This window comes from Strix uralensis, chromosome 1 (genome assembly GCF_047716275.1).
Source record: "Strix uralensis isolate ZFMK-TIS-50842 chromosome 1, bStrUra1, whole genome shotgun sequence".
Lineage (NCBI taxonomy): Eukaryota > Metazoa > Chordata > Aves > Strigiformes > Strigidae > Strix > Strix uralensis.
Genome location: NC_133972.1, coordinates 137327469 through 137347046, shown reverse-complemented (window position 1 = coordinate 137347046; position 19578 = coordinate 137327469). Strand labels below are relative to the sequence as shown.

Here is a 19578-nt window from a genome sequence, read left to right as displayed (position 1 = left end):
GGGCTCAGGCGCTCTGAAAGTCTCCTGTAACTATGGTTACCTTTACCTTGCCAAGAAAATGACATATCTATTCCTGAAATTCATTGCGTTACTAATTGTCATTAAAAGCTGTAACTGTGAAACTACTGATTTCTGAGCAGATGAACTTGAAAGTGCAGTTTGTATCAGCAATATCTGCTTCTAGACAGTATAAGTACTATGAAAACTTCCCTGCGACTGTTTCATATCCAGCATAACACAATAAAGTTTCATTTATTGTCTTGGTCTCCTGTGAAGGGACTATACGTCATGCTCAATTTTTTTGGCTACAGGAAAGGTATAAACCACCTACATGTTACTCAAACTCTAAATACACTATTACTAATGTTAAAACTAATGAATTTGGTTTTTAAAAAGATATTTTGATTTTTAATCATTTTGAAAAGGGAGGTTTATAATTTAGGCAAACAATGGAGAGATGGGATGTTTGGTAATGCAGTATGAGAATCCTTTTGATGTCTCCTTCCGTGACTCAACTCTCAGTTTATTCCATTTGTTGTTGGAAAGCACCCTGAAAAGTCTTTGGAAAGCTGCTTTTTGGCCTTCATCCTACTGAAGCTACAGGTTTTCCTTACAGTTTTCCCTCCTTTTCATTTGAAAACCAAGAAAACATTACCTGTTCTTTTCCATGCAACTTTTAGAATTGTGTGACATTTCTACATTGAATGTCCCTTCCCTTCCCTTCTTTCAGTTTTTTGCATGTTAACTCTCAGAACAGACCAGTTTAAATGTCACAACCCAGATCCCCACCTGAGATAAGACAGGGCACAGCCAGTTCTATATAAGCATTTTGGGCCTACTTCAAACTAGTTTCAAGCTCTGAAGAATTAGGTTGTATGGGAGAGGAACAGAAGCCAGGATGAGAAACTATGTTTGCATTAACAAACTGGCAAATGGTTGATTCATTTATGCCTTCCTTAGCTAAACAACTACAGAGAAATACACTGACAGCAACTAGAGGTCATACTCTGGTTTACTTATTCATTCACATCTAACTAATTTAGACCTCAAGTGTACGAAAGTCAGCACCTCCTTTTTTCTGGGCTACAATGTTTTGTTAACCCAAGTTAATCTAACAATTTTCAAAGCTATTACTATTAATAGTCATGCCAGAAAAAGTCATACCAACTTGAAGGGCATTAAAAGATGAATAAAAGGGTAACAATTTGGTATTTAAAATTAAGATGCATTAGAAGGAAAAAACCAATTCTGCTGTTATTGTTTCATTTTTGGTTAATATCTGCAAATTCACTAGAGTATTGGTTTAAGGCATTTACAAGAATGCTGGGCCTGTTGTGGGAAATATGCAGTTGATTGTATCTACAACTGAACACAGCAAACAAGAAAGGATACTATCTACCCAGTGTCTAAAAAAGGGATAATAAAGAACACGGTTTGAAAACAATTTATGCAATTACTCAGTTTAGGCATTCATGCCTCAAAGTAGCTGAACTTTCAGCCATATTTTTGTCACTGCAATAGACGTTTTGAAGAGTTACTGAAACTGTACCACATTTCCCTGTTCTACCCTTAAAAGACAAATATCACCAAGCTTAAGAGATGCTGGTCATACCTTTTTATAACTAGAGATTCTTCGGTAGATATGCTCAATTTTCTCACTGCAAATGACGCTGAATTTACTTTGAAGCTCAGTGGGGATCACCTCATTTAAGGAATTGAGGCTGTTGCAATTCTGCACAAAATGTTCATCGCTTTTTGCCAGCGCTTCAAGAATCTAAGATAATAAAAACAAGAGCAGCACATTATGAAATAAGATGACTAAGATAACCCCTTACTTATCATCCCTTATAATTAAAGATGAAAAGCCTGATAATCAGTTGCCTTTTAACATTACAGGGCAATGCTGCACAACAACAATTAATGAAACTTGTGAAGCAAAGAGGTTTCTTTAAATCTATACCCTGCGTAAGTTATACCCATAATAAGTACTTTTATTTGGCTTCTCATGACATTGTCTGATAATGGATTTACTACTAATTTCCTACTAATGTAACCATTACAGCTCCTCTGAAATACATTATCTGCTGTATTTACTTGAAGAGCACACATTATGCAAAGCCGATGAATTAATTCGTTACTTGTAGCAAAACTTTGGTCTGACAGTATAAGCAATACTAACACACTGAAAAAGCATGCAAGAAAACTGAGTGCTATCCTCTTGTATATTTTGCATATATAAACAGGAAATAGGGAACAGACCAAGATATACTGCCCAGCAAAGCCTCACATTTTGCTATGATGGAAACAGCACCAGCACATGATGGTGACAGAAAACTGAAAAAAGGCATGTTGAAGAGATGAGGGTAGTATATAGCTCTTTTTTGGAGTCAGAGTTACATTTCAGGCATTGAAATTGACTGTGTTATGGAGCTTGGGAGATGCCAATTGCTGGTTGGGTCCCACTTGGAAGATGTGTTTGAAAAACACACCCAAAATAACTTTCTAACAAAGACACCCAAAACCCAGATTAAGGCACCTAAATAACAAAAGGCTCGCATTTTAGAGATACTCAAATAAGTCTGGACTAACAACACATACAGTATTAATCCATCATGGGACTTATATCTGTAATTCACTTCTGCTGCAATTCATTATTATACTATCCACCATCACAGACGTCATATACAATTTATAAACTTGACCAAGGAGTTTAGAAAAAAATTACACTGTACAGAAATTTTGGAGTGCAAAATCTGAAGTTTTTAAGAAGTCACAGATTATAAATTACTAGATCCTGAGATAATTTTTTTCTCAGGGCCCCAGAACGATGAATTAGGGAAAGCCTTTAACTCTTCTGCTACAGTGTTTAACTACTATATTAAAACACCGCAGTCACTTTGGCACACTTCTAAGCTTCCTTTATGTCAGGTTTAAGAATACAAATTTAAATAATTCAAGTGGGGTTTTTTGCAGCTGTACATTAAAATAAGTGCATTCGAAACCAGTAATTTTTGCAGAACAACTTTGGATACTTTCTCATCATAATAATTAACACAAAGATTAGCACAATGTAGGAAAGCAGTCCAGGATTACTTCACTCCCCTACTCCATACGATGCAGAATAGAGATGTTTAAAAAAAGCAAAGTAGCAATAAATACACAGCAAAGACAGAAAGAAGCATAAGACGCCACTGAATGCACAGAGAGGTTTATGTTTAGAGTATTTAAAACCATTTGCAGACAGTTAAATTTGGCGAAGTACCACTACAATTTTTATTAATGCCTTTGAGTTAAGGGACCTGATTTTTCTACCAGTGAACCTTCTGTAGTCTTTAGACCACTATCACTTGATATAAACTTTATATTATTCTAACACATTACATCTCCTTATTGTTTTTTAATAATTTCTAAATATTTAATTAGCCAACCTAAACACTAAGGGTGATGACACTGAATTACTTAAGGCCAGAAATCAGTGTGCTGAAAGTACTTCTTTACTTAACTACTCCATATACAACAACGGAAAAATATTTCTTAAGCAGTTAGGAAATAATACGTTAAACATTTTATACGAAATTGTAATTACAGCAAGAATTAACAGCTTTCAGGACAATGACTTGAAGCATTGACTAGACCAGCTCTAGCAAATCTCATGATGTTGATGCAAGAAGTTACTCCCCTGTCTGTTAACCTGAACTGCTCCAAATTGAAGTCAGGGGAAAAAAAATAGGTCCCCATGCCTCACTCATTTCAGTAAAAGATCAGTACTTTAACAGAAAAAGAAATTTACAGATATCAATACACTCCCCAGAAGTTTGGTCTTTCATACTTTTGTTAAGTGTACTTTGGTAGCATGTATATGTATGTGAAAAGATAAAAACAAACTTAGAAAAAGAGCTGTATTAATCCATTATTTGTCAATCTGACCCAGACAATACCAAATATATATAAAAAATTTCACATCCCATTCATAGCCATCACAGATTTTACCATTTGGAAATATTCACCGAATAAAAAATCCAAAGTAAACTCTAAAGTGGCACTTGGCTTATTTCCTCCTCTGTGATTTTGTCAATGTGTGCACCTGTATATGCACAGCTTTATTTTACTTTCAGACACAGAAAAGACAGGTGTTGTGCTACTCATTTTACTGAAACAAATTTTAAAAGTTGCATATGTAATTCTGATGAGATTAAATAACTTCTGTAAACTACAGCCTACTTTCACCAAGTTTTGACATTTCAGTGAGTCTTTGACTTTCTTTCAAGTTTTATTTGATAATTAAGAAAAAAAGGGAGAGGGGCAGGAGGAACAGAAGATTTTAAAGTTCTTTAACATTTTTTCAGTTTAGAGGCTTAATTTATAACTACACCATAACTTAGTTTGCTTTGTGAGTACACAATCATCCTCCAAAACGTCAGAAGGAGAAAGGTGACCAATTATAAGGTGTTAAATGAAATGCATATAATCCTAAAACTAAGCAAAAGACAGATGTTGCTCCATTAGTATTAAGCATAGGAAGAATTAATACATACAAAAATTGCTTCCTACCTTTGCAGTCAAACTGAAAAATCCCTTTGGTTCAACCATTTTTTCTAACACATGGCACTTTATTCCAGCTGTGCTGTCATACTCATAAACCACTCCATACTCCAGATGGACATTGTCAACAGTCAGACTCACATGATCTTTCTTCCCATCAATTATTGCCATGGTGTTAAATTTGTCAATTACCTCTAAAGAAAAGAACACAAATCAGTTCAGGAGGGTTGGCCATTAAACAAAGACAGACATAGTCAAACATTCTAGAAACAGGTGTGCTCCGATCATACTATTTAAAAATGGCCATCAAAAACCCCAGCTACCAACTGAAAGATTTAAAAATCAGAACACCAATAGATGTATGGATGCTAAAATACCAGATTGCTCAAGAGGCATGAACAGACAAGTCACAGTAGTCTCTCTTTACAAATAGTTATTGGAGAGGACTAATTCAATTTCATTTACAATCCAGAGACATAAAGAAGCAACAAAAAAGGGAAAACTAAGAACTTCTAAATAAACAGAGTGTCAGCATTCAGAAGTGAAACCACAATATCAGCATTTACCCAGAGAACATAAATACAGTTCACATGTTAACTGTCTCTTTAATTACCATGATGCATATGAATACAGCTTTATCTAAGCTTGCCTGAAAATTATCTGAAGGATACCTGATTTGTTATTTCTCATGCAGTAGTGACTAACACATCTAATTTAGCCTCAAGTGATTACTAGTGGTGAAAATAAATCAAGTAATTCCTAGGATTATGCATCCTATGAATGCAATCTAAACAGATTTTCCCTAAAGTGTTCACAGCTTTTTCTTGAAATGGGAAATACAGTAATTTTCAGAGAACAGCATGTTAAATTTATGTCTTTAGATTACATAAAAAAGCAAGCCCTTATGTAAAATACATTGGTCTCCTTGCAATCTCCTCTCTGAAAACAAAACCACTGCCTCTATTTTCCTTGCTACTACACCAACATTCTGAGCAACAACATCAAAACAACCATCACATACCTTCCACTTTGCAGTCAAAGGCATCTCCTCCATCATCTCCAGAGGGCTTGGTGTTTGTTTTCTGAAGATCCTCCTGTGCACTTTCAATGCTGTTGTAAATCCACTGTATAGAATCTTGCTAAAAAAACAACAAAACAAAGACAAAAGCTAGGAAAAGCTTTGCAAGTGCAATTGATAGCAACTTATTTTACTGCTCTCAAACATGAAATAGGTGCTTTAATTCCCTGATTATTATCAGCTTTATTGCCTTCTGAGCTCCAAGTTAAAAATAGTATTTTGAAAACTACAGACAATTTTGGCTTTGTCTAAAACCATCTGAAGCATTTTGTCAACTTATTTTTTATTTCAGAGTATACTGTCATGAGACAGTATGAAATCTGTGACAGCATGACATCCATCAGTTTCATGTCTGACAAAAATAATCTAAGACATTTCAAATCAAACTGCAGATTGAAAAATATCTGACAAGAAATCATGAAAAAATAGAGAACTGCATTTTTGCCTTACTAAAGCCGTTGCGCTTCCACAAATCTGATGGCAAATAGTATGGAATACCAACCAAGATATAGTTATGTCCAGTTAGTCTATTGCCCATGTGTCACTGGCAAGAAAAATATACACTACAGTCTTCATTACTTGTAATTGCCTTTAGTACAGTTGCTTTACTAGATGTACTTTACTATTTTTCCCTGCAGATTAGCAAAACCCCCCAAAAAGGACAGAATCACAGGCCCCAAAAGACCAGCATCTTATGGTGACTGAGTGACACGTGAGCACAGGAATGGTGGCTTGGTCATACAACCTATGAGGAAGCCACGTGTACGCCTTACATGTTGTTCTCCCCCCTCACTTACTCAGCCACATGCCCATCACATCGCTGTGGAAGGGCCTATCAAGTACAGTATCTCCAGACTACTCTTCTCTTCCCCTCACACTTCAAAGGAAGCTTGACAGTCAGTTAATCACTCCCTCTCCAACAGCTACAGCAGAATAAATGGCACTATTATGACTAATCTGAATTCACAGACTTGAAAAAGAAGTTTGTGGAAGAATTCAAAGTTAAGCAAGGACAGCAAACTGAATTTTACAATTTTCACGCAAAATGCCAAGTACATCAGATTATGCTTTGCTAATATACAGTATTATTCAACAATTATACAACAAAGCTGCTATCTTTATCCCATTAATCATAGATAACTAAATTTTTGTATGATTAAGATACTATTTCTCTCTAGGTTTCCTAGATTCATCCATGCCTTACTTTTCATTCAATGGCACTGAAATATTTTACACAGAAAACTTAACTCTTAACTTTCAGAGCTCTCTGTTGATTGTTGGAAGACATCTGTGCACAAGCTGATCAACAGAGACACCTCTGAAACCCACGCTTCTTTGCAAGTACACCTGAAAGCTTGCTGCTTATTTATGGAGTCATACAGGTTTGTTTGCCAGCATTAAGACTGCCATGCCAATCGCTAATAGGACATTTACATAATGTCAAAGGGCCACTTCATTATTTGAACTTAATATGGCCTAGGACTAACTAATATGGACTGAACTTAATATGGCCTAGGACTAACTAATATGGACTGAACTTAATATGGCCTAGGACTGAACTTAATATGGAAGGACTAACTAATATAAACTGGAATTCCCTCTTTCAAAAGTTAACACAAGATATAATGCAGTATGATTTGGAGCAATGTTCTCCAAAAGCATTACAGAGGCACAAATTAAGCATAAATCTGTCACATCATGATTAGTATCACTGCAAAGAAACTGTAATTCCAAGAAGTAAAATCTGCTTTCAATTTTCTTTTCCAGACAATACAGAAAGAATATAAACATTGTCCAACAAAAGTTACAGTTATTGACACTGCAAGAATCTGAAATGAAACTTCACACTCCAGACAAGCAGGAAGACTCCTCACCCTCTGAAGTGGAATATACAGGAAACAGAAAAAGATCCTATTTCAGTTATGCAATTGCCAACCACAGAAGAGACTGCAATATTTGTGTTAATTAAATGATAGGCTAATGCACTGTACTTACAAAACAAGAGACATCCATAGTCATCTTCCAAATAATTAAAAACCCAAATTTCTGAACAGAAAATGAAATTTTAGCTGTCTTGACACCAGTGGGAATACTGCCATTTATTTCAGTTCTCTCATAGCATTTGATAGCACTACATCCTAAATGAAGTTTTTCTTCTCACTCTGGGGGATTTCAGTCATTCATGATTTGCTGAATTATGATCAGCTACTTTTTAAGATCAAAATAAATACTCTGTATAGAGAAAACAGTTATGTACTCTAACATATGACACAAGTGGATGAAAAAAACTGAGTAACTTTGCATGTCAAGGCATTCATGCCAGCCATCATTAATCAATCCCTTTTGGATGTCACTAATCTCTATAGGAACTTTGCAGTTATACACAGAGAGAACACACCTGCTATAAAGAATTTGATTTCTTTTATTCTAGACAGTTTTTCTACAAAGCACCTTCTTTTACTAGAGCACATCTTCCTTTAAAGAACAGGTGAGCTTGATCTTGACATGCTATGTAACAACTTCAATTCTGTATTAAGAGTTTAAATAGAAACATCCAGACAAACATTTTCATAAAGACTGTATTTGCATGACACAGTTCTAACTAACTCTTATAATTCTTATCTCATATCTATGCAGTAGGTGTGGGAGAAGGATTTCACTCGATTTTAATTGGATTTTTCTTCCCAATTAACATGCACTGGGAGAGTCTGTGAAGTTAATTAATGATACTGGTTAACAGTTTATGAAAAATTTGCAGGGAAAATTACATTATAGAATCCAGCTGGTTTTGGTTTTCTTCCTTAAATTTGTTTTCTCTTCTCCCACACTCATGTAAAAAAGATAACAAAAACTGAATGCTTATATTAAAAAAATTTAAATTTTGAGTGCTTGAATATATAGTTTATTCCCAAGATTGGAATGCAATGGGAACACAGAGACTTTTATAGATGGAATATGTGCACTCTGCTCTCTATGTGCTGAAGTGTTACAAAATTCTGGTAAAAAAAATCAGCTTTTTGCATTGCATTCTCCTGCTGCTGAGCAGGCAACAAGCCGTGTAAATCCCTCCCAACCATGATGAGAATATACCTCATAATGTTTTCTGCACAGAACTGCAGAAACACTTGAAATAATCCTTTAAAAGTACCATATAAAAAAAATTACCTATAGGCTTAGATTTATTTCGGTGCAGAAATTAAATAGACCTTGAACATCAGCAATATATTGAGCAATCTTCAGCTTTTATAATTCAACTGGTTTCTCTTCACTTTTATTCACCACTCCTTTGCCCTCATCCCACCCAAACACAACAGATATGTAGACAGAGGTACACACCACACTGTTTACTCTGATCAAAATAAACTTCCGAAGAAAATCTGCAAGGGAACCAAATGAGACATACCTGCATTGGCCGTCTGTACTTCCTGCATGCCGTGACATGAGCAATAACACTTGCATGAGTCTCTTTGCTGACATTAATTCCATTCACTTTGATTATGCATTGGCCAGGGTGGAGACCTGCCGCAGCTGCCACCGTACCTATTAAAAAAACCCCACAGAGTTAACAGACTTCTTTTCCTACACATCCCCTTTAAAGCCTCATATTTTAATTAGAATCTGCTCTCACCAATTCCTACGTACTTCCCCTGACCACAGGATGCTTCTGCAGTCAGCTGGACTCCAAGAAAATGGAGCTCCCCAGCAGATGATTTCACAAAAAGAGACCAGACTATTCTCTAAAGGCTGTTTTATAAAACAAATGTTCATTAGTAATATGAAAATGTGGAAAATTTGTCTTAAAGGATTTTAGAAGGATAGAAAGGCTCTAGCTTGAAACTCACCAATTATAAAACTTAGACCACTTCGATTCTGAATTCTTTTAAATGCCCCAAGCTTATGAACTTCTTGACTACTTCAGGTGTCTCTATTTCACATACAGAACAGAAGCTTTCTGACAATTCATAAAGAAGTATCAGACCATACTAGAGTTTCTTGTTAGACATGAAGTGAAATATCCAAATCCAAAGACATTTCCAAGAGTCGTCTTCTTATTTTAATCTTTTTATCAACGCAATTATAACAGAGTGCCTTACAGCATAAATCAAAATATCCAAAGATAATCAAGTAGGAGATCTCAAATTTAATTATTTTTGGGGTAAAAAAACAAAAACAAAAGATTCTTGCTGAGCAACTTAAAACATATGGTTCAGTTTTCACAATGGAATAACCACCTTGGGAAAATCTTCTATCCACTGAATAAGTACTACAAAAACAGCAGCTGTCTCCATGTCTTTTCAGTGTGACTCAATCCCACTCCTGAAAGACAGCCTGCTGGAGTATGAACTTAGTTCCAGCTACCTGAACATTCACCTCCTTATGTCTCTCTTGATACTGCCACAATGGTGTCAGGGAAGTCAGAACCTATTGCTTAGAGACTGCAAGGCTGAGGTGCAGAAGCTAGCTGCTATGCAAGAAAAGGCTAGACTGAATTTGCAGGGCTGACAAACAGAAAAGCTATGTCATGACATGTCAGCTGAACATATTTGACAAGGAAATAACTTAAAGAATATACCTGAATTTTCCTCATTTTGGGTACTATCACAGTAGATGATAGCTGCATTTTACATCTAGTATCAAAGAAAGCCTTTGAAAATGACACCATTACCAGCTATTGCAATCCCCCCCTCAAAAGGATTTAAAAATAAACATTTAAATAGGCCTTATTAAATTTCTTCCCCAAAAAAAAACCTCTCCAAAAAAACTAAGGTCCCAATTCAGCAAAGTATTTAAGCATATGCTTAAAATCTTTCAGGTTTAGCAAACCACAAAAACAAGCACTTACATACTGTTGAGGCTAATTGGAATAAAGTATGTGCTTAATGAATAAGGATAGGCAGTTGAATTGAGATCCAGGTGCAGAAATAACTATCACATCAGCTAAACAGTCTGTAGTTTATTAGAATTTCTCTCAAAAATATAATTTCTGGCACCACAGCCTAGAAAAAACATCATCGAGCTCTGTTCAAATCTGGCTACTTTGCAGATCAGTTCAATTTAAATCCCTCAATTACAAAGGGTGGAGGGGGGAAAAAGGACACAACTGCCCCACAACAGCTTAAAATACAGTATTAGTTGGCTCTACAATTAACAACATGCAACAGCAACAAAGAATGCTTCAACTTCTTTTATTGCCAGTGCACCAGTCAGGAGTTAAGGATGGCAAGCATTTGACAATCACATCACAAAATGGACAAAACAGTATTAGAGGAAACATCTGCAATTACAAAGACAGACTAGGTCACTAGCACCCTTGAAAAGATTTATGAAAAATGCATTTTCTGTAAAATGTTTTCAGAACATTGTAGAACCACATGGACACCTAATAAAGTAACACTCACAACGTGAGTGGTTCCCGACACCCATTCACTGGAGAAGGTGATTTTGCATCCATCAGCTTCCTTAGTCTGTGAAGAATGCCCGGCCTTAACTTTCCTACATTCACATAAATACATACATACAAAAAAGGCCAGAAAATCTATCCAAAGCATACCAAGTATATGAACACAAACTAATCTTATTTGGTTTTATTTAACATTGTTACTTTCACGGGAAAAAAATATCTAAGCTGAATCACTGGAACAAATTTTGATTTATTTCAGCCATGCCATTTAGATAGTAAACGTACATTTATCACTATTGTTGACAGCTCTTACAGCTTACCTCTTCCAACAGCATGGACAACTGATGGGCCAAAGCCCCGGATTTGGAATCCAAGTCCATCTGCAGAGTCAGGAATCTTCACTGTCCTGATACAAACGAAGATTCAATACAAATGTAGCAAAAGGTAGTATTTTGTTATTCAAGAAAAAAGTGGACAGCAATAAGTAGGTTACAAGGGTAACTCCACGCTTTCCTTCAATGCACAGTTTCAGATTCAGCAACATACATATTCCAGATACTTTGGATACCGAAAGTTGAGATACTGAAACCAATCAGAGGAAGGTAATACTATTTTGAAGGGAAATTCAATATGCCAATTACAACCACAGCACCACCATAGCTTTAAAATCCCTCCCAAAGGAACAGCGATTTGGGTAAGTTGCCACAGCACAGCAACACTGAAAGCCCTGGGAAGGCAGGCAGTCTCTCAGCCAAGAGGACAGAGCCTGGGAACCACAGATCATGACAGGCCTTGTCAGATGAGCTGCAAAAGACTGCAGAGACTAGATCAGTATTACAATTTGTTAACATTTAAGCATCTTCTTGGTGAGTTTTATTGAAAAAATACTTTGCTGCACTTTTTTTGAGCAGCTATGCAAAGTAGTGAGTTTTGTAAAGCAAGAAATCTCCTACTACTGTTCATGTAACTTGTAAGCACATTGTCCTATGCTCCCACTTGGTCTAAGTGCAACAGTGATAAACCTACTGACAAACATACCCAAGAAAAACACAGTTCTGAGAATCAAAATTCACATCTACTCCTTCAAATGAAGCCCTGAGCTTGCCAAAAGTAAGCTAACATAGCCACATGATACCAGCTCAGGTTCCAGAAAAAGCAACACAGCTGCATTAGCCCTTATCAGAGCTAGTTAGGTCATGCATAACAGTGCACTGATTTAACTTTGCAGCCTTTACTTCCAGAGCCAGCTCCTTTATTATTTAAGGGATCTTTGCCCCGAGCTCCATTTGCCAGTGCAAAAGCAGACAAATCCAAACTGATGCTGAAAAGTGATTTTAAAATACATTTGGACTGTAATAAACTTGATTTACAGGTAGTTGTAAATAATATCATTGCATCATTTCTTGTATTTTCATTTTTTTTCTGGTATAAATGATGTTTAGCATTTGGAGATGATTATCAGCAGAGGTGAGATCCAAAAGCCACTGAAGTCTATACATTTTTCAAAAGTATTAGAATATTCTTGAGATTAATAAATTTTCATTTGAAATATTTTCATAAGTATAGCATCATTTTAGCATTCTTATATATCAACTAAGGTTGATACAATCTCTACAGTTTCATTCTGAATATGCTTTGTGAACATGCTAATGAGCTATGAAAGACGATCACTGGCAGTTTAGGCTAAGAATTTAGGAGAGAACCATCTCTTCTGCCAACACAGTTGTGTTAGCAGCAGCTCCTGACAAAAAGCAGACAGCACTCAGAAACAAATTCTTCAACTCCTCTGAACTCCTCATTCACTAGATCATCTCTGTCAACCCTGAAATTCACCCCCATTTTCACTGGCAAGTTGTGTCAGAAATCACACCAAGATCTACATTAAAGAAAGGCCAAGATACGCCTTTTTGCTTGCTACAACACTATCATCAACTGTTCTGGGGAATTCTTTTTTTGGTTGTTTTTGTTTGTTTGGGGTTTTTTTTTTGAGTATCAGTACAGATTGGCATCTTTATGTCATATTTCTTTACAGTAATGCTGTCTGAAGTTCCACTGGTCTTTTACAATTCACTCCAGTTGCAGTTTGTAAAAATTCCCCTAAAGGAATGACAACTTACTCCCGTGGTTTAGTGCTCACAAGAACCCGCAGGGGCTTTCTGCTGTTTAAACATGCTTTCAGGAAGCAATCCACTTCACTGAAGGGTCGCAGAAAAACCAGGTCACCGTTAATGGCAAAGATTTTTTTCCCAACTTCCAAGCCTGCCATCTAGAAAACAATAACAGTTGTGTATATGTTTGCCTTTTATAACCATTTACACTATGTTTTCTTCTGCTGGTATGCAACCCCAATAGGAATAATGACACACACATTTCGTTTACATTCTTTACGCCTTCTTCACATACCACACACAAAAGACACCACAAAATGCTTCTAGAACTGGTAAAATTCACATGAAGGGTACAGTAAACACTCATTCTGAAGAGACCTAAATACAAGACCTAGTCTTAATCAAGATTTTATAAGAGTATTACAATATCACTTAGTGTCTGTAATAATTTCACTGAGCCACCTTATTTTTTTTATGACGTTACTTAATTTGTCCATCCATCATTCTCCAAAGGAACGAAAGCTTCTTTTCATAAGGAAAGAGCTGATTAATATTTTAGTAAGTGAATATTTATTAAGTTCCAAAACAAAACAACATCCTTAAATGTTTCATGGCCTTTGAGCCAAAGGTATGGCAAGCCAAATTGTATAGTTTTTAAACTCTGGTCTAACAAGAAAGGAACCATAATTAGTTGGATGGCAGGAGTACCCATAGAGGCTCAGGGCACAAGCTAAGCCTTAGCACCGAGATCATGACAGAACCTGACTGCTAGATATCACCCCGGATATAGCTCTGTGGCTGTATTATATTATTGATTTATAATTTCTTAATTATTTCTTAGTTTCTAATATCTTAAATTCTATTCCACCATGAGATTTAGAAAGGCTTGAAATCTAGGTCTAATTTTTTTCTCTCATGGAAGAGACTCTTTTTTTATCTTTATATGTATAGAGACTCCCATGCAGTTCAGCAGAATATGAATTTACCCAAAGAGCATCTAAAGCAATACTAACAAACAGAAAGGCTGTCATTTATTCATTCAGATTCTCAAATTCTAGACTTTAACCAAAGCTTGATACATCCTTTATGCTGAGGGATATGGTGTAGTCGGAAACTGCCAATGCTAGGTTAAAGGTTGGACTAGATGATCTTCAAGGTCCTTTCCAACCTAGATATCATGTGCAGCTCACAGACTAGCTTTATACTCGTTTCATATTCTACCAAAAATGTTTATTGCACTCATGATTGATGTCATCACTGGAATATTATAAAATGTATAAAAATAAAATGATAACTTTTATATCACTCAATATGACAATCTACCTGAGCAGAAAATGAGTGTTGATAATGGTCAGAGCAATATTTTAAACAAAAAATCAAAACAAAAAAAAAAGATTCATAACCATAGCTTTCTTGGAAAGTTGTCATTGTTAACTTCTACTACTATAGATCTTCCTAACTGATGTATAAAATACATGCATCAAATGAATAAAACAGGGAAGATAATTTGTAATACTTGATACCTCAGCATTTGATCCTTTCTCCACCACTTTAATAATTGGCACCTTATTTTTATCTTCTAAACCAAAACCATAGGTGCCTTCATTAGATTTAATCTGAAAAATAAAATTGTTCAAAATATTGTTCAGAAAGGCATTAAGAAGACCTAAAGTATATCCCCATTAAACAACATTACACAGTGCTAATTTACTGTTGCTACAACCCATTTTTTTACTCATCAAAGCATACAATCATTGGGTTTCACTCACCAGTAATGACTTGGCTATGACATTTTCCACTACTTTCAGATCATGTTTCATGAGTCTGTGCTTCATATTTGACCCTTCCATTTCTTCATCCGCATAAAAACGGAACAGCAGTGGTTCATCTTTAAATTCGCTTTTCTCTAACACTGCATGATACAAAACCACAAATATTAATCCTTCTATTATTTTGAACTTCTGAATATCATGTCTTTCATGAACCATAAGATGCTGAACATGCACACACATATTAAATACTAGCAAACTTTTTTGTGTGTGAATCTAGGGAAATCTTAACTTTTAAGACAATTATTTTTATTTGGATCCATTACAGGCAGGTATCAGTAAGTTCATTTTCAACTACAGCATCTGGATTCCACAAAGCTGAGGAAGACACATTAGCCTGAAATGGTTTTAGTGAAAATGTCAAGCACAGGGGTTTTTTATGAAGGGGATTTAAAAACATGATTTTGAAAAGTTCTGTTGGACAGCTGCTGGACATGCTCATCAAGTTCTGGCACTCCCCAGGTGGTGAAGCATGCCAGGTTCAGTATTAGAAATGGGTTTGGTGGGGACGTGGAAGCAACTAAAACAGTAGACGGATGCTTGTTTAAAAGTCAAAGGAAAAAGAATGAGCAGTGCCAGGGAGGAATTTAATTCTCCCTCCTTCTCTAAACAAGCTGATGATAAAAAAAATTTCTTCCTCTTTTCATTTCAGTAAATGACCTACTGCTTCAATCCTTTCACTGAAATCTTTCCTCTGATGGTATTAAATGCGACCTTGTTCACCTCATTTTTGGTACTGCACATATCTCTGCTCTCTTCTCCTTCTCTGTCTGCTGATGACCTTATGATTTTCTCATTTTTCTACAGTCCACTTTCTCCTATTGTCACCACTTCATGCTCCTCCATACTTTATTCATTCCCCCAAAATGTCTCCTTTCTTTCCTACATACTTTCTAGATTTTTATTGTCTCATCTGTGCAAACATGTATTATCTGCTTAAGAATTTTCTTTCAAAGTGGCCAATAAAACTGCCTTCCATAAATCCTTTAGAGGATTAATTCCTCAGTACATGCTATAAAACTGCCTGAAAATAATTTTCAGGGTATACAACAGCTATTTTTTTCTTGAAAATTGTGGCATACGTCTCTTCAGCAATACAATAAAACAACTTCCTATCCCTTCTGTAATATCTTTACCAGCCCCTCCATTTCCTTCCAGTTATGCAGATAGAATTAAACAAAAGGTAAGCATAGCTTGTACAGAATGTATTTACTTACCATGGTGCATAAACCCATTATCACAAAGAGCTACACCGAATATCATAGCTTCCTCCCTTGTCCGGCAATCCCCCTGTTAAACCATAGCATTTTTTTTTAAATATATTTTCATATAGCAGCAAAATGGATTCTACACACAATGGCATAACCTCACAGGGATGGTAATGATTGTAGATTATATTTACCACCACCACCTTTATGTATACATTTATAGCATACATATAAAACAGTATATGCATGTTTATCATAGAATAGCTTGGGTTGGAAGGCACCTTTATATGGTGTACCTCTTTATAGTTACAAATGAATATGTAAACATTTCAGTAACACTTCGTTCTCCACAAAAATTGAACATAATAGAATCTAAAAGTGTTGAAGTTTTTAACTTTTATTTTATAAAACTGATGCATGTTGACTGAGTGAACAGGATACCCTGTTCTCGTTCCTAGTTCGCTTAAAATAACGCAGGACTGATGACAGCAAATCGGTACTGACTTTTATCCATGTAGTTACTAATTTAGAGTTTTTCAGAGCCTATCCCTTTCATTTTAAGCCATGAACAATGTTACATGCTGAATCACAAAGCTAACTCTCATTAAAACATTTAAAGTTCAATTTCAAATAAAGAAGATAAGCACAAAAGGGATGAACAGCATGGCTGCTGACGGCTGATTTCCAGTTTAAGAGGATTACACTTACACAGGCCGTTCTAATAACCCTTACACAAAGTGTTTGCATGTTATTCTGCTTAATACATCAGTACCTTTCACATTAGAATTTAAATGCATAACATACATAAATCCAAAGGTGTATACTTGCCTGTGCAATCAACCAGTCTATGAGTTTGTTAGCCATGACCACAGATTTGTAGGTTCTCAAGTGATAATCTTTATCCCTGTACAAAAGAAAAGAAGACAATTTTTTAAAATAAAACAAAAACTCAAAAAAAGTCCAATGGAAAAAACCCTGTATTTTATAAGCAAGTTAGTACAAGCATGAATTGAGCATTTTGTGATGGTTTAGAAGTTACCTCTGGAGTAAAAAGGCAAGTCAAACTTTTCAGTGTAGATATAAAGGAGGAGGCTGACCATATCTTACTTGGGCAATAATGTCACTGCAGTATAAAGGTAGTTGTTTAGTTACAGCTGGGACTCTCCAAATGAGGTAATGGAGTGTTAGTAAAGGAGTGTATTAACATATACAGTGAGCATATAAGCATATCCATCAGGACCTAGAAGGCTCTAAAAGTCTGTAAAAAAAGGTCATATTGAAGGGAGTTTGCAGTCATTTAATGATTCAGTTATGCTTTTAGTCTTGATAGCCCTTCAATCTTGTTTGATTTCTCCTAAGAGACCAGTCTAGAAAGGATGGGTTAGGGTCCTACATTCAACCACAGTATCTTCAGATTATATACTTTTTCTAAATGACTCTCTGAGGATTTCCCAATTGGACTCACCTAATTACTGGGGTAAACAGACTGTGAAGGCGACAGTATAGTCGTACACCCTATTAAAGAGAAAGATGAGGTTAGTTAACCACATGTTGACACCATAAGAGGAACGGACACAGTAAAGCAGCTTATATGTTCTAAATGCACTTCATTTAGACAGTAAAAAAGTCTGATCAAATTTCTATGTATTTTCACGTGCCAAAACTTATTATTTCCAGAGAACAGTATTGATTAATAAATTATGAGAAAGAAAACATTTCCAATCTAATCTAAGCTTCACTGGACACATGCAAAAAGGATTAGCTCTAAGGTAGCATTAAAAAATTCTGAAGGTATAGTACTTCGAAAGAAAAGTACACAAAACCTGAAAGATAAAGCAATGTTTCCATGCATTAGGGTTTTCCCAGTCACTGGTTGCTATTCTCTGCACAAAGTGAGCAATTAAAGTAAAAACCACTGCATTCGATTATATGCATCAATACTTTACTTACAAATTGAAATTATAACTAACCAATAAACTTTAAAAAAAAAAAAACAAAAAAATTCAAAGATTGGAAACATTTTCAATTAAAAACAAAAAATAAAACATTTGGAGGAGTTTAAAAAACTACCATCAGAAAATTTTATTTAAAAAGAGAAATCACATTAGTATTCCTTAGAAGACTATCAAAAACCAATTACATTTATAACATGCAAGAACCATGTATAACAATTAAACGTTATGTCAAATTAGATTCCATACTACTTTGCTGTGCCTGGTAGTTCAGTACTGAAGATTCTTCTAGATATACTTTATGTTAAAAAATGCCAGCAGAAAAGTGAATGACACTGCAATGTAATACCCAAATGCTGACATTTTCTACCATCTCAAAATCATGAAAAATTTGAATATTACTGAGTTTAAAAGCAACTTTGATCAATCATTTTGTTATGCTCAGTAGCGCAGATGGATAGCACTACCTATCTTGAGTTTAAACATCTATGTGACTGCAGATTTACTGCCTTGTTAAGGCACTGATAAAAGACACTCAGATTTAAGAGAAAATTAAAACCAATTTTCTATGTATAGCTTCATATCTATTAAAATGGACTGAAAAATACAATAGACCGAAACACCAGCTTCAGAATCACCGAGAAACACAGGCAATGCAAACTGGATATAAAACCATTAAATAACAAAAATAACTAAAAAATAACAAACTTTGATTTTGTATTTAAAATGTATAACAAGCCAAAATCTTCCCTTACAAATGGAAAACTGAATTTGATTCACATAAATATAGAGACAGGCAAATGTGAGGGGATGTTGTTTATCCTAGCATAATATTTTACATTCTTTTTCAAGCAGAACCTCCGTTTCTGATGTGTTCTTCCTAATAATATCAGCTATTCTATTCTGTACCTTAGAGATCACATCCTGCATCTCATTTCTGGGGTAGTATGTTCCATCATCATATCGGAATCTGTACAGCATGTGTTCGGGTTTGAATTGGTGCTTATCTGTAACTAAATTTAAAAAAAATAATCATGTATTGTTAGGTGACTTTCTGAAGAAATCAACAGGAGAAAAGAGGGCCAGCATAATTTCATCTAATATCAGCCCATTACACAGCCATAGGTAGATTTCAGACAGGAAAGGCGGGAAGCTCAATTAGATCATCTGTCCTAAATTCCTTTATGTCACTGGTGACAGTATTTTTCACAACGTTTAAGTAGTCCAGAAGAAACCAAACAATTACAAGTCACAGGGAAAAGAATAAGAAAGACAAACAGGCAAGGAACAGCCTGAAAAAATAGGCACTCAAATCTTTCTCGTCTTCAGCACTTTTGCAAAGCTTATCAACCAAATAGCTTCTTTTGCAACTATTCATATTATTGTTCCACATTGTTCTAACTCTTGCTGAGGCCAATCTCAGACAAGTCAGTAAAGTTACGAAACCCTCCACAACAAAT

The 19578-nt window shown here is 35.4% G+C and overlaps 1 protein-coding gene across 1 annotated transcript in view; it reads right to left on the bottom strand.

Moving 5' to 3' along the window:
* The window catches only part of PREX2 (phosphatidylinositol-3,4,5-trisphosphate dependent Rac exchange factor 2), a 187589-nt gene that overhangs the window by 79241 nt on the left and 88770 nt on the right, over positions 1 to 19578 (bottom strand). The window contains exons 13-24 of the mRNA XM_074882653.1: positions 19028 to 19131; positions 17632 to 17681; positions 16995 to 17070; positions 16176 to 16248; positions 14899 to 15041; positions 14653 to 14745; positions 13139 to 13287; positions 11342 to 11427; positions 9024 to 9160; positions 5564 to 5681; positions 4552 to 4736; positions 1613 to 1774 (exon numbers count right to left, since the gene is read on the bottom strand). Of these exons, the coding sequence (XP_074738754.1) occupies positions 1613 to 1774; positions 4552 to 4736; positions 5564 to 5681; positions 9024 to 9160; positions 11342 to 11427; positions 13139 to 13287; positions 14653 to 14745; positions 14899 to 15041; positions 16176 to 16248; positions 16995 to 17070; positions 17632 to 17681; positions 19028 to 19131 (1376 nt within the window). The remainder of the gene's footprint in view (positions 1 to 1612; positions 1775 to 4551; positions 4737 to 5563; positions 5682 to 9023; positions 9161 to 11341; positions 11428 to 13138; positions 13288 to 14652; positions 14746 to 14898; positions 15042 to 16175; positions 16249 to 16994; positions 17071 to 17631; positions 17682 to 19027; positions 19132 to 19578) is intronic.